The 18,960-nt window shown below is 43.7% G+C and overlaps 2 protein-coding genes across 9 annotated transcripts in view; both read right to left on the bottom strand.

Moving 5' to 3' along the window:
- The window catches only part of MARCHF8 (membrane associated ring-CH-type finger 8), a 94,254-nt gene extending 75,751 nt beyond the window's left edge, over window positions 1–18,503 (bottom strand). For 6 of the 8 annotated variants that reach the window (XM_071811979.1, XM_071811982.1, XM_065843026.2 and 3 more), the window contains exon 1: window positions 18,298–18,503. The gene's annotated coding sequence lies outside the window, so the exon portion shown is untranslated. Of the gene's footprint in view, window positions 1–9,292; window positions 9,418–17,530; window positions 17,699–18,297 lie in introns of all 8 variants that reach the window. The other 2 variants (XM_071811981.1, XM_071811980.1) reach the window with 2 other exon arrangements.
- On the bottom strand, window positions 4,325–18,367 carry LOC139828528 (uncharacterized). Its single transcript, XM_071811559.1, has 3 exons — window positions 17,739–18,367; window positions 14,212–14,335; window positions 4,325–7,026 (listed from the first exon to the last, which is right to left on the bottom strand). Exons 1-2 carry the CDS (start codon window positions 18,365–18,367, stop codon window positions 14,287–14,289), a joined length of 678 nt encoding a protein of 225 aa, XP_071667660.1. The 3' UTR covers window positions 4,325–7,026; window positions 14,212–14,286.
- Window positions 18,504–18,960: the final 457 nt, after the last annotated feature.

Genomic DNA, 18,960 nt, shown 5'->3' with positions numbered 1-18,960 from the left:
TCAGACCTAGACGAAACTACACAAACTGTCTCTGAAGGCAGTTAAGTAGTTAAGAAGAAAAGAGGAAGGAAACACATGCATGTGACTCAGGCCTGGTGGCTGGGGCGTTCCCCTGCGCAGTATGTCTCCTGACAGCAACACATGCAGAAAATTAGGTTCCCAGCAGTTATCAGCATTAAGCATGTGAGCAGAAACAACTGACAACAACAGGTAACTTCACCATAGCAGAAGCGGGTGGGAGACCACTTGAAACCCCACTTCTATCCTACTCCATGAGGGCCTCAGTTTCCCAGCTGACAAAACAAGAACATAAATCAGCCATGAGATGAGCCTAATAGTCTGTAAATTGCTGGACTGTTACAATAAGAAGCGCCATGGGAAGAACGCAGGTGGAGGAAGATCATCTGTCATCCCTCACCTGCCACCTACCACAGCTTCTCTGCCCATCACACACCTCAAACTAAAGGCTAAATCACTTTCTGCCAAAGATTCCCAGCCAGATTGGGCCAAGTAAGCACAAATCATGGTTTCCTGCCTGTGGTTTGATATCTGCTGGAATCTAAAAACATGCAGTATGAACTGCAGCTTTTATTAGTTCATTTACACTTCAGAAAGTCCACCATATTCCCTAGTTACACAGCATATGCTGAAGAACTTCAGCAGAAGGTCTGGGGCTGTAGCAGCACTGGCTGCAGATGTACACAGGCCTCACCAAAAGAAAAGCATCCTGAAGACGTGTGCAGGTGTGTACATGTGCTTCACGTTACTCATAGAAGGGGGAAAAAAAAAATGCAGCAGACAAATATCACAGTTGTTTTCCTGTTTAAAGTACAATAGGCATTCTGGATTATATGTGCATGAAAGATGAACCATGGAACCTGTGGTATAAGCAAGAGGACAGTCACTAACAGCATGGAATTGGAGGGAATTTCACCTGAGTTATTCCTAACTGCTCTAAGGCTTCTTACACTTTTCATCAACTCACCTAGCCCCCATTAATGACAGTGAGCTGTATCACATAGGTCAATGGTCTGATAATCTGTTGAGGGGGTGGGCAGGTTAAAAATAAAGCAACAGGTTACTGCTGTCCAGATAATCCAGACACTGCTGCACTGTGCATCGCTGTGAAAATCCTGCCATGGAGTGGACACAGCCCATGGACTTCAGGGGACTTATGAGCTGCAGGCTGGAATGTGCTGCCGCGAGGCTTTGTGGATCGCTGCCATTAACTCTGGTCTTCTGAAATTTCCCCTGTGTACAGCATGAAACCTGACCAAGCTAAACAAGAATGGAAACCCTCTGAAGAAACCTCTGAGTGCTACTAGATGGTGCAACATCTTCATCAGCTGGCTTACTTTCTCTTAGTGAGAATTGAAATAATCTATCAACACAGCTCTGGAATTGATTTTCTGCTGGAGGTCTTGATGTGAAATCTCAAAGCCTCATTAAAAAAACAACTGAATAAATAAAACAAAACAAAATAAAACAACAACAACAAAACAACTCTCGGTTTTGCCTTTGTGTTTTTTTTTTTGTTGTTGTTCCAGAAGTAAGAGAAGTCCTCATCCAGTGATCTTAGCAAAATCCTGTATGCATCTTAACTTTGCTTACCTATCCTGGCATTTCAGCTGGATATAGCTTATACCTACTTTCTGTCCACTACATCTTCCATATTTGCAAATATTTCCAACCCTATTAAGCTTGTGTTGGCTCCAGTTTGAAGCTTTTACTTATTTTGAGCTGTCCAGACTCCTCCTCTACTAATGCAGCTTACATAATCCTTTTCTAGCAATGACAGATGTGCATTTTCAAAAAGAGGATCCTGTATCTGTGTTTCATTTTGTTTTACTGTAGCTTAATCAGTACTTTGTTAACAGCATTATTTAGGAGATGTTATCAAGCCTCATGCACTTCACATGCACTTGTTAACTTGACAAACAAATCTAATTCAAGGGAGTTTAAGGGAGAGAAACTCACACTTTTTTCCCTGCAGTCTTTCACATTTCAAGGCTAGTACAACGTTAGAAGTTAAAAGAACCCTTGTACTTAGACCAGGCAGGTATAATTCTGATTATTGCTGTTTACAGCTATGCCATTGCCCCTATATCTTCCATTGTTTACAAGCTTAGCTGTAACTTCTCACTTATCTCAGTTTCTCCTTTCTTCCACCTGCTAGTATATTAAAAATAATCAGCTTCAAGACTTAAAAATATTTTTCTTCTGATTTTTTTAAAATCATGTTATTGTGTAGTTGAAACCAAAAGAAAGACTTAAAAAGGGGACAAGAGATCCTTCTATGTGTTTCCCATGTTCCCTTTGAAAGCTTCTCATTATACAGGAACATATAGCTGCAGACTACACACACTGCAAATAAAAAGAGAGGTATCTGCCAGCTCTGGCTGATTCCTCTCAAAATAAGAATATGATTGTTTTTACAAACATAATACAACTGGACAAGAAAGGTGTTACACTACAGCATCAATAAATAATGGTCCCAGTGCTCTTAGCACCACCCCCCCCCCATTACTTTCAGTGGCCGCTGAGCAAGATCTACACCTCTGAAATACAGATTCCTTAAAATCCGTCCCTTTCAAATCAAATCAGCTGTCATGTGCAATTATTAACTAGCTTGGTAGGATTCAAAAGAAAACAAATATCACTTTCTTCTGTTCCGATAACAAAATAATAGTCATTACAGTCCCTTGAGAAAAAATAAATTACTTTTGTCCCCTTATGCTACTAATAGCAACTTACCTGCATGGGAAACATCAGCGGTTATTCCTGATGTCCTGTGGGAAGAACAAAGCCCCAGGTGCTCTCCACACACATGGGCAGGATGTTCCTGCTACAGAGGCAAAACTTCTTTAACTACCTCAGTGTCTACTGGGTAATACAAGTTTTTAAGTACTCCCCTTGTATATTTGTTTATGAAATAGCCCATAATAACACCAACAATAATCCCTGGGACAGTCTCTAACTATAACAAGCAAAAAGAAACAGAGGCAAAGCAGAAGTTTCATACTCTATGCTGGGAAGCCCTAACAGCGGGGCCTGGGAGATGAAAACAGCCAGGGCTGCTGCTTTGTCAGCCAGCAAGTTGCTCTACCTGCTCCACTGATTTTCCAAACCCATTTGCATAAGGGGGTGCCACTCATTCTTTCATCTAGATAATCACAATTTCACCTCACCCCTTCACATTAAACATGTCTTCCTGCCCTGAGGTGCTTTCGAACAGAGCAGGTATAGCACGTGAATCACACCACGAGCAGGGAGCCTTTACAGCTTTGCTGCAAGCAGGATGCAATAGCACAGCATGCACGGGACTTGCCTTGTTATCAGTCTTAGCCATGGTCCCATCAACTCCCACAAGAAGTAGCGACTGACTTCCTGAGGAATTAGTGCACCCCTCCAGAAGAGGCATTCTTGCCTCCAATTTGGCCTGAAGCCACCTTGCTGAGCAAAAATTAGGCTGGCTTGACCACACTGCTTACATTAGAATTTTTTTTTTTAAAGATACGGATGATGACTTGCTTCTTCGTACTATTCATTGTCAGATAACAACATGCCACAGTACCACATCTGTTGCTATGGTTTTTGAGTAAAGCTGTTTTTCACTCATTATTACATGTCCAAAAGCATTGCACAGCAGTAACCTGCATGGATTCCATCACAGTGTGCACAATGGTGATGCAATGGTCAATGCAGCTTTTCCTTACTAACCCACAGACACGGTTAGAGCGGTGGTCTTGTTGCATACAATTTGAAATCCTTAAAGTAAAAGAAAATTAAAAAGGTCAGATTACTGTGAACACAGGTTTGGGAATGACCCACTAAGATCGCTGCCGTTGATTCCCTGCAATTGTAGGTCACACATAATCAGCATAGAAGGGTCCATGGTACATCCACTGGATACAAAAGACACTCCCCTACTCTCTATTCATGGGCAAAAGCCAAAACCCACAAAACTATGACATGCCAGGGAAAGACAGCAAGTGATGTCAAAGACAAGGTAACACCCCAGGCCTCTAGGATAATAGCAAATCTATCAAGAAAATCACCCACATGATCATTATGATTTGGCAAAGCACTCCACATGATGATCCATAGTTTTTAAAAGAAAATATTAATGATGGTTATAACCAAATGGAAAGAGGGACATACTAATACATGTATAGACCAGTGAGAGAAATCTGCACCAACATATATTTGTAAGCAAATTTCTAGTCTAGTACACAAGTCCACATCACTTCCCATTTTCTCCTTTTGGGGTTCACAAAATTCTAAATGGTTCTGGAATCCAGCAAAAAAAAAAAAAAAAGCTCTGTATATTATCTTCATATTTAATAAAGATTGTTTAAAACAAATGCATAAGTTTACATCAAAGACAATGAAAGTCTGTGTTTCTCAAACACTGTAAATATTTACAACACAGGATAGTGATGAAACAACAATCTCATCCTTGTTCAGTGAGGACATTGCTCACATTCTGTATTGTACACAGATAACAATGATATATTTTTAGGAAAATTCTGTGCTACATCACTTCTTTTCCAATATGTAAGAGGCTAACAGTTGTAAGAGCTATTTATGAACAACAGGCGCCTAAGGACATTTTTCACTATTGTTTAACTGCTACCAGGCAAAACTTTCCTCTTAAGCCAGAGTAAGAAAATACTGTTGACTGAATGATTCAGTGTTTTGAAAAAGTATGAAATAATTCCTTCATTGTCTCTAGGTGAACAAGAAATTTCTGAAGTGGTGCACATAAGAATGTATCTCTTTGGAATTATTTATGAGTTAAATGCCAGGTAACTCTTTATTTACAGGTTTACATTACAATGTATCTTTGCTCTGGAAGCCTTAATAAAATGTAGATTTCTGTATCATTACTACAAACCTTTAAACCCTTTCTGAGGAAATAGCTATAAACCACATTATTTAGAACTTGCACGATGCAAGTTCAAGTGTAGAGTAAAAAGGGCAATGTACCAAGCATACTGTACCTGATTCTCCCACAAACCTGCATGACCAGTAAGTTATGTTTTCAACCATAATTTCCCACATTTTCAAGCAACCTCAATTTCTGATGAAAAACTAGCTCCCAGAAGTCATTTACTATCCCCTGAAGAGTCATAAATTTTAAACACATTTTAAATACAAGGGAATACTACGAGTTATTAAAGCATAACAGCTTTTGGTGAGAGCTTCTTATTGAGAAGTATATTCAGGCATAGCATGTATCCCTTATGTTTTTCTGTTTCCATCCTGATACCTTCTCCATACATGTGTCAATGTCAAACAAGAAACCCCAGAGGGCAACACAGGAAGGATCAGGACTGCAAGCCACACAAGAACCTTCCTCTAGGCAAAAGCACCAGCTGAGAGTGTCCACAGACCTAAGTGCTCATCTTTATTTCAAGTATCACCAACATAGCGATGTGCTTGCTAGGCGTAGTTCAGGAAGGCAAATCATTCAAGTTCTTCACTTCAGTCACTTTCGTGCAATGGAAAGATGACAATACTTCCACTTCCCCCACTCAGGCTGTTTCAGCTGCACAGGTAGGTTTTACCTGTTCCTTACCATGACAATGTACAGTACCTGGTACAAGCAAGAACATAGACTGAAGTGCTACAGTAAGACAAGCAATCAGAGCAGTACATGAGTCACACCTTCAGTTTCAGACCTTCATCCTCACCAAAAATTGCCAGATCTTGAGACAGCTGGTAGCCAGACAAATGTGTTATTTCTCATCAACACAAAAATTATGCTGTGAAGAGTTTAAGAACCTCTGTGTCACAGTATTATTCCTGAAAACTAAAGCTGTATAAAGCCTACAGACAGTGTCCAGATTTGTTCACAGAATTAATTCCCTTCCAGTGCCAGGACAAGACAGCCTCTTTCAGACGCAACCTTATCGTGGGATATGTTGTGCGCTTAAAAGGGCTTCATGTGCTCTTCTTATCACAAGTGTCCCTGGTGTGATTTAAAGGCCAAGCAGCCGATTTCAGAGGGCTGACAAACAGCCTGGCTTCCTTCATCCTGGCTCCCCACGCCAGCACTTACACCAACGTGCATGGCAGCAAAGCATCAGCACAAACAATTTCCATTCATCAGGGTGTTATTTCATGTGAGTGTGTTGGCACGTGTATGTCAGCTCCGCCTGTCCTCCCCCCACCAAGGGTGCTCTGTGCCACCCAAAAAGGAGAGACTGGCGTTACTGAACCCCACAGACAAGGCATTCCTTACCACAGTCCATAAAGGGCCATTCATCCCCACCATACCTAAAATAGCCACTGGATGCGATCATGAGATGAATACACAACTGTGGATTCCTTTAAAACACTGCCTTCTTACATGAACCAGCTTCCTCACCCATTGTCCTCATTCTCCGTTCGGCAATCAAGTGTTGATCCTTTCTGTTCCATCTGATATGGGTCCCTTCATTTCTACAAATATTACAAGTTTAGAGAGTTTACGAGAAGCTTAGAGAAACACCACAAAACTCCACCAATCCATTCCTATGCACTTGTAAGATCTGTATACAATCCTATTAAAACAAATCCATCACAGTTTTCAAGTACCAGAACCAAGGCAGCATTTCTGCAGTCTGTCTGTCATCCAGTAGCTGCTCGTTGCCAGTCAACCACAACCAGCTGCAGAGGGCTGCTACGACAGTGAAGTATCCAGGTATAGAGAAATTGTGCCTGTTCATGAGAAACCCCAAGAATTGCACAGGTCTGTTTCTTGCTGTTGGGGAAGAGGCTGCCTTGCAGCGTCCAGTTGTCCTGCTGCTTAAATGACTTCTTGTTTTGCCTCCAGCAGATGCTTCAGTGATATTCAAGTGTCTAGTAAGGCAAGAAGCAGTCCTGGACATTAGAGAGCAACAGATTGTCAGACAAAACACCATTTAGAAGGAACCTGGTGAAAGCTGGGCCAATATGGTGGAATGGATTCTGGGTTGCTGCTCCATATCCATGGGGCAAGTAGAAGTAGTTGATAGGGAAAGTTGTCCAAGCAGGGAAAGCCTAAAATAAAATTCAGGATCACAGCCACATCACTGACACAAGTTAACATGTTACATTTTTCAACTCAATCACATTCAAAGGTGGCTTCTCTGTCTTCTCCCTCAGTAGATGCTTTTTGCTTTAAATTAGTTTAGATAGGAGCCAGAGAGATGAGCCAACTGTACTAAATAAGGCCCATGAAATTTTGATGCACACAAGCACTATTTTAAAATCTGAAACATTCATGAAGACAAAACCCGGAAGCAACAGCAGTTTATATCAGGTATCTGATGAAACTGAAGGCAAGAAAAGAAAAAAAAAACTTTTTTTTTTTTTTTTTTTTTTTAGGGTAAAATCTCATCAGTCCTGAAGAAAATATATTGTTGGAAAGAGGGGAACATTTAACCTGTTGAGGTCACATCAGAGTTTTGCACCGGCTGCAGAGCTGCAGCAAAATAAACCCACCTTACCCCACCCTGTTCTCCTTCATATTTTCCAGGATCTATACCTGCTGACCATGTGGTTTCCCTCTCTAAGTATGTATGATTACAATAACATTGAGGGACATTTGCTCTTCCAAAGAGTAGATAAAAAAATTACTACATGCAAATAATGTGGATGTCTGCTGTATTAGGCTAATGGAGAGATGAGGACTTATTTCTTTATTAACCATTTTTCAATGGCAAACGCAAAATTTTTTTTTATTGAAAAAAAGAAAAATACTCCTTATTCCAAATGCAACAGATATTAGGAAATCAAGACAATCTCCTCATTTTTAAAGTGTCAGGAGTCCAGAAGTGACATTACTGCTTTCTCCTTGGAGGACCCAATCATTCCTGTCAGCCTCTGGCTGCCAGAGGAAGCAGCGCTGAGCTTAGGAGCAGGCCTGTGTCACAAGTGTCTTCCTGCCTGAGACAGTCCTTCTCCATTAGCCCTGCTCGCTCTGAACGAGGCACAAAGCCTTGGTCCTGAAGGAATTTACTCTTCTTGTTTTACAGGGACATATGCTACTCAGTGAATGGTATTACCTGGTGACGGCAAAAGCTCCCATTACCATCCTCTGTCTAAGAAGTAATTTGGTACCATCGTGCATCACCAAAATTTCCTGCAGAGTTAACAGAAGTTTCGTGGTTCAGTAAGGCCAGGTGATCTCTCATGGTACCATTACAGAGGGCAGTAATCATTTAACTCAAAAATGAAACCAAAAAGAGGCCCAGACCCCAATTTATGAAATGGTAAATATATTAGCTGAAAAGGCTTCCTCCTCCTCGTTGTGCTGTTTCTGCAGCAAAGCCAGGCAGCTGCCTTACAATGTTCAGCCAATGCTATGTAACAGCTTCAAGCAGGAAACAACAACGTAACACACAAATGTTTGCTTGTGTGATCATGGGTTGGGTTTTTTGGGGTCGAGGTGATTTTTTTTAAAGAAAAAAATATTCTCTAGGAAGATGATGCCCACAGCAAGGAGGGCATCTTCTCTGCCTGAAAATAGTGACACTGCTGGAAAAACTGCACATTACAGCATTTAGCTAGGGCAAAGACTCAGCATAAATCCAGTGCAAAATCAGTACCATCACCCTCACAGCACCTGGTCTTCCCCTGAAATTCCCTTCCCAAACACTGATTTGCCCAGACTTTCCTGACCGGCAAAACAGAGACATCACTTCAGTCTCTGATCTTGTCCTATCTGCAGGTTATGAATTTGAATACTTCCCTAATTAGAGATCAACTGTGGAACTAGAAGGTGGATTATTTTTAGCAATTGTCTGATTGAGCTGCAGCCACAGCCAGTTGTAAATTAGTCACTGCCTTTCCTAAGACTACATGTTACAAACGAACTTCCAACGCAACACGCAGTATCTCTTCAAAAGCCATAATCTATCAGTCATGTTTGCAAGGAAGAGAGAAAAGAGGGAGCAGCTATCATTCAGTCAAAAAGAGACTTCTTAAGATCTTCAGGTTTCTCACTCAAAGCCCAGAAAGAATGGCAAGGGGAGATGAAGAGGTCTGGAAAGGCACAGTCACCTCAACACAGCAGCAGCGAAGACACAAACTTGAGTAACTCACCCTTCTGACAGCAGTCATGCCAGAGTGGCATCTTATACAGAAAAGGTCACAGAAGGCCCAGCGACAGCATACTGCGCTCTTTCATTGCTCACCAGGTTAAAGCATCACTTAGCCTGACAGTGATTTTCTTCTTTTTTTTGGCACATTCCAGTAAAGGAAGAAGAAAAGGCACACAGAAGAAAGGCTCAACTCAGAAACTTGCCAACTCTCCTTGACTCACAGGGGTTGCTGGAAACTGAGGATAAACAGCATCTTGGAACAGCAGGTCTGTGCTGCAGTATGTCCATGTTACTGGCCGTGGTGGGATGTGCTGTATACAGTCAAGCTGCTTTCCAGTCCCATCCCCTGTTGACAAAAATTACTTTCAGACTTGAAAGCCAACAGTTTCATTATCTTATTAAACTCCCTGTTCCTGGCTCAGATGTCTCTCACATGTATTAGTTAGATTACATCAACCATGAAGACCTGTCTATGAGCCACACAAGATACAGCTCAAAGGAGGACAGTCAGAGTTTGGATCATCAGCGCTCTGAGGTTCTCTGCATTCACAGAAGCAGCAATGCAAACGTGTGACAAGGGGTGAGTTTATGGTTTGTGGGGTCAAGTGGAAAGTGAGATAGTACCAAAGCACTAAGATGCAACTGGCAAACATAGCTTGCCTGAGCAGATCATCCACTTGGAGCAGAACCACCCCTGCAGCTTCTTCTCACAACCCCTGCACCATGCACAGCCAGTAAAGACAGACTAAGCCAAACCCATACAGGTCTAACAAATCAGAGAGCCTAAATGCAGCCACTATGGAGGACTTAAAAAGGCAGCTGACAAGCAGCTAACCAGCAGGATCCCTGCAGGACATCACAGCCCTACCAAGCCTGCGCATAGCGCCTGTCGTACTGCACAGTGAGAACACGCCGACTGAAAAACTTCCCAGTAGGCAGCCAAAGGCAGATAAGACAGACTGAACACGTGTCCCAGCTGACAAGTGGAGCTCAAGTACACAGAGAAAGCAAACAACCATAACAAATGTCTAACAGACACAATGGAAGATCACAGCCAAGAATAAAGTGAATGATGTATCTAATTCCCTTTTTATACAAGGAACTGATCCTGACTCAGCTTTCTTGCTCTGAGGCAACTGAACCACACAATGCTATGCTTGCTTCTTGCCAGGGTATCATAAATGATGGAAAATGAGTGAGAAATCTTATCTTCAATCAAACATGTTCAACAGTAGCTGAGCTGGGATCCTTGCCTTGTGGTTGGAGAAGCTGATATCAACACCACTAATGAATAAAAGCCTAGGCCTGGTGCAGATACAAGTCCCCAAAACACCAAATGCTGACCATTAGAGGCTCCAATCCTGGAAGAAGAAAATCAGTAAAAGACTAGAAAGCATACGTCGGACTTATCCCACTGCATTTGGCATGCAGGTATATAGAGGAGATACTTCCACACTTCACTACGTGCATCTCAGATCCAGCCTTACTGAGCAGGGTTTAAAAGCAAGGAGCACTTAGGCAACCCTGGTGTGAGGCACAGGGCTTGGGCAGGCTTTGGACACATGGCTTTGAAGCTGCAGTTCTAATCTATGCCTTGCACACTGCCTCACTAGAAACAAAGCCATACACTTCATTTAAGAAAATAATCAGATGGATCAGGAAAGGTCAAAGAGGAATAATTTTGAACCTCTTGTCATTTGGAAAATATGAGAGTTGCAAATCCCAGTAATTTGCCTGGAAAACATCACAGTGCAATTTTCCTGCACTCCCAGGAAGGCACATAAAAATAATGTAATCTCTAAAAAGCCTTGGGAGCTACAGAGCTCTGCAGGTGTACCAGAGCAGGACTCTTTTTCACAGACCTGCCCAAGCGTGTAGCAGCTTGTCCAGAACAACAAGCCTTGCAATTTTGTGATGAAAGCAACGTGGTGAATATTTTCACATTTGAAAGACTTAACTCTAGCGGTCTCAGTCAGAAGTTATCCTCCCCTGTTAAGTCTGACCCTAGGACGAAGGGTACAAAATAGCTCAACACTGTTGTCACGAGACTCACAGAAGCAAAATATGCTTCTCATGCAAAAAAAACTGCTAAAAGGCAATATATAGTGTTTTCATGCCCCAAAGCAATGAGATATTTCAAGGCTACAGTGTTAACACACTGCATAAGAACACTGATGCATTTAGAAGGCTGAAATTTTGTCTCATTTTTATTTGCTTCTGCTTTGTTATGCCAAAAGGAAAGTTAAAACCCCCTTCCACCTTTCAATCAAACATGCTACTTTTCTTTGTTAACTCCCAAGATGAAGCTAGCCTGACAAGACTCCTATAATTTTACAAGGGAATCTCTCCTCCCTCCACCCCCTTATGTTATCAAACATTAATTTGGTGAAGAGTCTGCTGCACTGTGCCAGTTCTAATTTAGTAACAATACTTAACCTTTCCCACTAGGCTCATGGAATGCCTTGCAGTGGAAGAAGATCATCCCATGGGCAGAAGGATGAGCAGAGTCTGATATCTTACAGCTGGGTCTCCTGTGGCTGCAGGATTCGTAAAAGGCACTCACCCTCGTGAACTATCTCATGTCCAAAAAAGTGCTGTCTCCACTGGCCTTGGCACAGGGTGAGGCTGCAGCTCTAGGTCGTGGCATTGCAATCTACATTCCCGTTTTCCTGTGACATCTATGGTTCCAGGAAGTATCTGGCATTTAGCCAACAGGTTCAGAAGTTACTTGCAGTGTGACTGCATAAGCCACTTCCCCTTGGAAAGTAGGCTAAAAAAACATTTAAAATAATATCCAAGAACCTTACAAAAACACGATACAGATGACAACTGAGTTGCAGAAAACTCAGATGTGTATAGATGAAGTAGTATAAACCAGAAAAGAGAGCTCAAAAGCAAGTACAGGACGCAGATTTCCTGTCCCTGACAACAAACCTTTAGCTACAAGTGAACTTCCTCTTCTTTTTAGAGCTAAGCAGATTTATTTTTTCCTCTTTACAACAAGACAGCATTTAGTTCAGTGCACATCTATGCTATTTGGTTTAAGAAAACCCTCTCATCTAGAGAGCATTTGCAATGTCAAAGAGCAGCAGCTCCTCTGCAAGTTTTCAGTCTACTTGTTTTTCATATATATTATATGCACACATGTATACACGTGCACGTATATACACACTTTACAGAAGACATTTCAATGTAAATGACTGGTTACAGATCAAGCTGGAGAAAAACACTGACAACAACCATCATTTTTAGCCCTGGTACTTCCAATTCGCATTTGCCAGGCAGGCTCTAGATGAAAATGACCCTGAAAGCTATGATTACAATAATCACATTTAAACAGACAACATTTTGGATGCAGAACTACAAGGGAAATTCACTTCATTTACCAGAAAGGAAGGAAAAAACAGAGGCTACTGTTAATTCCAGAGAGACACAGACTGTTCCCATGTGTAACATTCCGTCATCATCCACAGCAAACCATTACCTAGTGCTCTTCACATTGCTCTATGTCAGACTCCAGCAGGCTTATTAAGAATAGAAAAGCCACTGCCAACTTTCACTTTCTATCTATTTTAGCAGAGTTCATCATGCTGTTAAGTGCAAGTCCCTTAAGAGTGATTTGCTGAACAAGGCCATGGGAAACAGGGGAGAACGGGACAAAAACCACACTCAGGGCAAGAGGAGGTATTTGCAAGACTTTCTTGTTATAATGTGGCCCATGTTATGAAAGCATGACAGAGCCCTGTATTGCATCACTCCCTGTATTTCAATGCATCGGTCTCCCCATAAATATATATATGCACACAGAAAAAGTGACATATATACACACACAGAAATGTGCAACATTTTTTCATTAGCCTTCCTCTTCTGACTGATGTGTTCATAGTTACAACAGATGATAAGAAGGATTGGCCTAGCCGTGAATCACCCGCAATAGCACACTGTGCTTTTAGAACTAGAAATAGAGGGATCAGAGAGATTAATCCTCTGTCCTGGATGACATGAAGAGCCAGTGACAGTGAAAGCAAATATAAATAGGCAGAGAAGGCTCTTTGTCTCACTACAGCCCCCCTTGGTTCTGAAGGAGACTCTTCCACTAAGAGATGCTTTAAGAGATCACTAGGAATGAAATTAAACAAAGGCTTCCCTTCTGTAGGGCCTGCAGTAACAGGGGGAGGAAGAGCTCCCACTAAAAATCGCTGACATGACCTTCCCTCTCCCAGGAAGGTAAAGGCCAGGTTCAGCCCCACTGCCAAGAGCAGCACTTACGGTAGAAAGATTTGACTGAAAACTTCCTCAATATTTAATTGGTGCTATAGGGCAGGTTGTACATAGGGAGGCTGTTGCTTCCTGTTCAGCTAGTACTACTCTAATGGTCCTCTACGGGCAAAGTTCACCCAAAAGCCACATCTAGAAGTCAGTAACCTCAGCACTAGGAGTCACAGCACTACGTGGACCCTCACTGCTGCCCCTGTGCAAACTCTCGTGTAACAAGAAAGCGGAACTTAAAACCCCACTCTGTTCACAGAACAGAAGCACGTCCCCTCTCCTCAAGCTGCACCAATGGCACCGAGTTAATAGCAGTAAGTCAGTCTACATGACACATTATTCCGGTCATTAGAATCAGCAGATCAGACCCAAGGGAAGCCTATCTGTTTATTAATAAGTATTATATTTTTTGTTGTTGTGTTGTTTTTTTTTTTTCCTACAGATACTCTTCCTTGCAGACTCAGTATACACAATCAAAAAGGAACAAAAAGGCTTTTTAAAAATAAAGTATATTTGAGAGGAAGTGAAGCACCAAGAATGTGTATCCTTTCTTAAATATTAGCAACTTTGTGTGTAACATTGCACCCTTTTTAATTTATTTTCCTCTTTTTTGGTTTGTCACCCTATATCCTTCTATCCTTCTTTCCTTCCCCTCTGTTTTATCCAACTGAGCCTTTGATTCAAAAGAAACATTTCTCACCCTGTGTCCAGGACATGACAGAAGTCAAGCTACCTGTTCAGAGAAAAACAGCTGGGATTATTTCTATTACTTGTAACAAACCTCTTGTCCTTGATGGTGTGTAAACACATGATCTTGCTGAAGCCACCGCCAAACTGAAGGACAAACTCACCCTTAGTGGTTTTCAATCACCTGTTAAATGATATTCCTAAATCCATGGCCTGTCTTCCCAAGGAGAAACTCTGGCGCAGTTGTTCATGGCCAGCTTCACCTGCAGATTGGACTGGTGATCTGTATTCTGTCCTTCTGATGCATTCTGGAGGACACACAGAAACTTCTAAGGGGCAGATATCAAGGCACACCCGATACATAAGATTTACCTCCCCTAAAACATACAATATTCATATTCTATATAGATTCTGGCCAGATATTCTGCAAGGTTTATGACTGGGATCCTTAAACGAGTCTCCAGGGATAAAGTGCTCATCTACCAGTTAACTTGATTTCATCTAACTATGGAAAATCTCAGCCACAGTTTCTAGAATCTTTTAGTATTTTCCACCTATTAGACATATACCTGGCATCATAATTTCCAATTCTGTTTTCAGTTGAGTTCAATAACCACAACATTCTGCCAAGTCTCTGTTTAAATTCAAGACGTACTACCAAGCCCTCCTACTTGCCTGCAGGTATCAAAAAGATTAACTCCAAAGAGGCAGCTATTCTTAAAAGATAGAGAAGTCAAACAATAACTAACATACATCTTTGATTTAAAATTACACAAACCCAATAACCAGCTGGGCACATAATAAAGGTCAGCCTTCTCTCCTGATCCCTGGGGAAAGAAACTGCAAGCATTGGAAACTGCTAATGGTTGAGATATCTCTTGCTGTTTGTGAATTGTCCGGTGATGAGTTACATTTAAGAATAATTCAGCTCTTAAAGCATATCTTTGATTGCAAAAAGACTGTGCTTGCAATAGCTCTTGTCTATTTACCTATGCCAGAATCAATAAACACAATATCATCTGTTACGTGGCTTTTTAATGCTTTACATAAATGTGGTTAGATTCCTTGATAAAAGACCCACAAAAATATAGTGGTAAGCAGCAAAAGAGAATATGTTTTGCAAGTGATGAGTTCTTTGGATGACTAGTGTTTTCAGTAAAAGTGGCCCTAACTTTAATAAAGAGGGACTCAAGGATGCAGAGCTGTGAAACTTCACTACTAACAAAGCCCACCCAGCAAGTTTAATGCCAGCTCTGCTGCACCAAAGCAAGCTTCCATCATATCTTCGCAGTCTATGCACAAGTCAGCAAAACAGAAGTCACAGTAAACCCTGCATGAATGCTGTTTCACTGTGCGAATTAATACAGGGAATTAGATGTGTGGTTTACATGGTTCACTCAGTTCCTGAAGCAGCTAGCACTAGATACTCCAGAAAAAGAACCAGATCAGGCAGTAACTGGATAGCTTGTTCCCCAGGAGGATTCACCATTTTCCTTTTGCCCTAGAAGTGAAGTTTTTCCCAGACTTGAAGTTCTTCACTTTTTGTAGCCTTCTGCAGCTTTGCCATTCACTGTTTGTCTGCCCCATGCAGGCACAGTCCAAGCACAGCAATGTCCAGGGTTCCTGCACACTCCTTCCTTCAAAGCCGATGCAGTAACTCAGTTACAGCCTCTTATAGAATACCAGTTAGATGCTTCTGCAGGACCAAGAGTTCCTTATGTTTTGAGGAGGAGGGAGGAAGGGCAGGACCAGAGCAAAACAAAATAAACAATAACATAAAATACATCACTAAAAGAAGGGGACGCTTCATTCCTGTTTTCATTTTTCCTAGCAAATGGCCATGCTCACTCTGTTCTTCACTCTGTTCTTCTGAAGCTGGCTGTCAGTCAGTCACATCAGGGCTGACTGCTTCTGAGGTGTATGGCAGGAAAGACACACCGCAGGACACTTCTTTTTCTTAGGCACCAGAATCAATTCAGGACTTGTAAAAAGAACCTACCACTCCTTCCTTGAGCAGCATTACTACTAGGAGCTGGCACACTCCAGCAGTGATCTGCCTCCCCCGCTAATACCGCTGTATTAGAAGAGCAATAAGGAAATCAGGTGGGCAGAGAAGAGACTTTGGTAGATTGCCCAAAGCATGTGTGACAGCCTTGGCAGCTGGGAAGACTGACTCCTTTCACCCTTGAACATATGAGAGTTGCTTGTCCAAAAAGTCAGACCTAAAAAAACAGGTTTTGTTTGTTTGTTTCAGTTGTTGTTTTGTTTGCTGGTGTGATGAATTAATCTATCATCATGACACTTAAGACTGGGCAAAAGCAGCCTGGGAACAGGTGGATTTTCTAGCAGTGGAATCATAACTGCCTCATTTGCATACCTTCACCAATTCTGGCCTCATGTCCATACACTGAGGCATGAAAAGGGCTGCAGCTTCTGATCTGACATCTCAAAACAGAAAATGACTTATTTTCAATCAGTATAACTCTACAAGCAAAACTGCTGACTAGGACGAGCTGAAAGCCCAAGTTAAAAAAACAAACTAAAAAAATCCCCAACACCATAGCAAAAAATTCACAATTCACTGAATATTTGTTAAGTTCACATCAGGCTGTAGTCAAAGCTACATGAAGTCCCCAGCAACGGGGCAGTTGTTCAGACTTCAGTAGTCCCACCAATTTCAGCAGCTGTAGCAGATTCAAATCCTGGGGAATGTGTCTCTTTCTTTGAGCAGCTACAGGGTTGCTCAAGGCAGTCTGGCACCAAACTGTTTGGGCCGCAGCTGACCAGCTCCCAACATCCCTCAGCAGGCATTATACTGGATGCACAGGACATATCCTTGATGTTTCCAGCAATCCTGGTCCAGAGGTAGACTCAGGGGAACTCTGCATCAGTGGAAATTCACCAATGCTGATAAGTTTCAAAGAAAACATATTAGGTTTGATAAATAAGCATTTTTCAAATAAAACATTTTTCCTCTGAAAATTTTTGACTCGGGCTATTACTGGATTAACATCAGCCTCATCTGACAATACTCTAGAACAAAATTCAGCAGCAAAAGTTCATAAAGAGTGCAACTGCTTCAGACCAACTCTCCTCTTCCACCCCATCTTCCTTCCAAAATCTCTTTCCAACTCCACTCAAGCTCTACCTAAATTGTCCCTTCTATGTTTACACTGCCTGATTATTTCACAAATTTCCTGTGCTCAGAAGTACACAAGTCCTTTGCCAACTACAAAGCCTGAGCTTGTCCGCTCTCTCACACTGCAGTTTGAAACGAATGGATTTTGCATTGGCATGTTATAATTCAAGCTTTGTTTGCACTACCAGCATGCTAAAAAGAAGAAAAGTTAAAGTGTTACAGTTCAGAACAACTTGAGCATTACTCTATTTGCCAGCTATCTCCAGGAAGCATGAAGGAATTCCGACTATTTCTCAGTCTGCCGTGAAACTTCATGACTCGTTACAAACACGTTGCGATCAGCACATCTTGCATGCAGTTTTACCTCTGGTATATCTTTGTTCCACATCACTAACTGAACGCAAATTCAGGTCCTCCCTCCAAATCGCAGACTCGGTGCAGACACAGAGCCTTTCTCAGCCAGCTGATCCGCTCTCGTTTCTCCCGAGCAATGCTAATACTCCCGGTGCCAGCGCACACAGACGAGCTAAGGCTGAGCAGACAAAGACGACGGAGGTGGAAAAGCCTCTTACCCATGAATTAGGTGTCGCTTCCCCGGCTCCGACAGAGGAACAGCCCTCAACCCTCCGAGCGGCGCCTCCGCACCGGCCAGTGACGGGAGGCTCCGCCGCAGCCCCCACCCCGCGGGCTGCTGGAGGCGACCCCCGCGGCCGCGCCGCGCTGCCCTGGCCGGCACACCACACCACGCCACGCCACGCCACGGCGGCCGGTCCCCCGGGGAGCAGCTGCGGGCCAGGCCACGCCGCCCGCGTACAGCTGCCTGTTGCTCGCCGTCGGCACCGACCGACTTGCAGGAGGTGCTGCACCTGCGTGCGGGCGGTCCCGCCGCCGGACCCGGAGGGGCGAGGTGGTGCCCGCGGGTCCGGCCCAGCGGCGGCCGCAGGGCAGCGCCCTCCGGGGCAGGCGGACCCCGCGCCGGCCGAGCGGCACCGCGGGCAGCCCTCCCCGGGCCACCCCCGCGGCAGTGACGCCGGCGCCGGCCTCCCCACCCCGGAGGGGCGGCGGACCCGGCTAGCCCCCCTGGAGGAAGCGGCGGCGGCTCCCCACGGCCAGGGCGGCGGCCGAGCCTACCTTGGTGCCCCGCACAGGGCCCGGGCCGGTGGCTCCTTCTCCGGCTGCGGCGGCTGTTGCTGCTACCCATGCCCGGAGCCGGGAGGCGGCGGGCCGTGGCGCCGGGGGCTGCGAAGCTCCTGCGGGGCCGGGGTCCCCCGGGCTCCCTCGGCCAGCTCCTGTTTACCGCGGCTCCCCGGCCGGCCGGGCTGCCTGTCACCGCGCCGCCCCGCCCCGGCCCGCCCCCGCCGCCATGGCCCGGAGCAGGACGGGGAAGCGAGGCGGCTGCACCGCGCCGGGGCCGCGGCTCCCCCTGCTGGAAGGGTGCCGGGCAGGGGCGGTGACTTACCGGGAGCTGCGAGGTGAAAATCGGCAGGGAAGCGATCGGTTTCCAATTGTCGTGAGCTTTTCCTCTCACCCTTACCTCTTGCTGCTACAAACGGTGATGCTAATGTCATGTCCGAGGGGCTTGTTCTTTAGTCTTTAGCAGAAGGAAATAGGTGAACTAACATCACAAGGTGCCACGTAACTTTTAAAAAACCGTATATATGCTATAAACCTGAAGATGGCCTATAGCCACCTTCATAAGGCGTTTTGTATTAGTTATTCACCTGCATGTATTGATTTACCAGCAGAAGATTATGTAACCAAAAAGTACTAAAAGGATGCTAATGAAGTTTACCC

Source organism: Patagioenas fasciata, chromosome 8 (genome assembly GCF_037038585.1).
Source record: "Patagioenas fasciata isolate bPatFas1 chromosome 8, bPatFas1.hap1, whole genome shotgun sequence".
In the NCBI taxonomy this organism is placed as follows: Eukaryota; Metazoa; Chordata; class Aves; order Columbiformes; family Columbidae; genus Patagioenas; species Patagioenas fasciata.
Note: the sequence above shows the minus strand (reverse complement) of the source record. Positions and strands in the feature narration are given on the sequence as shown.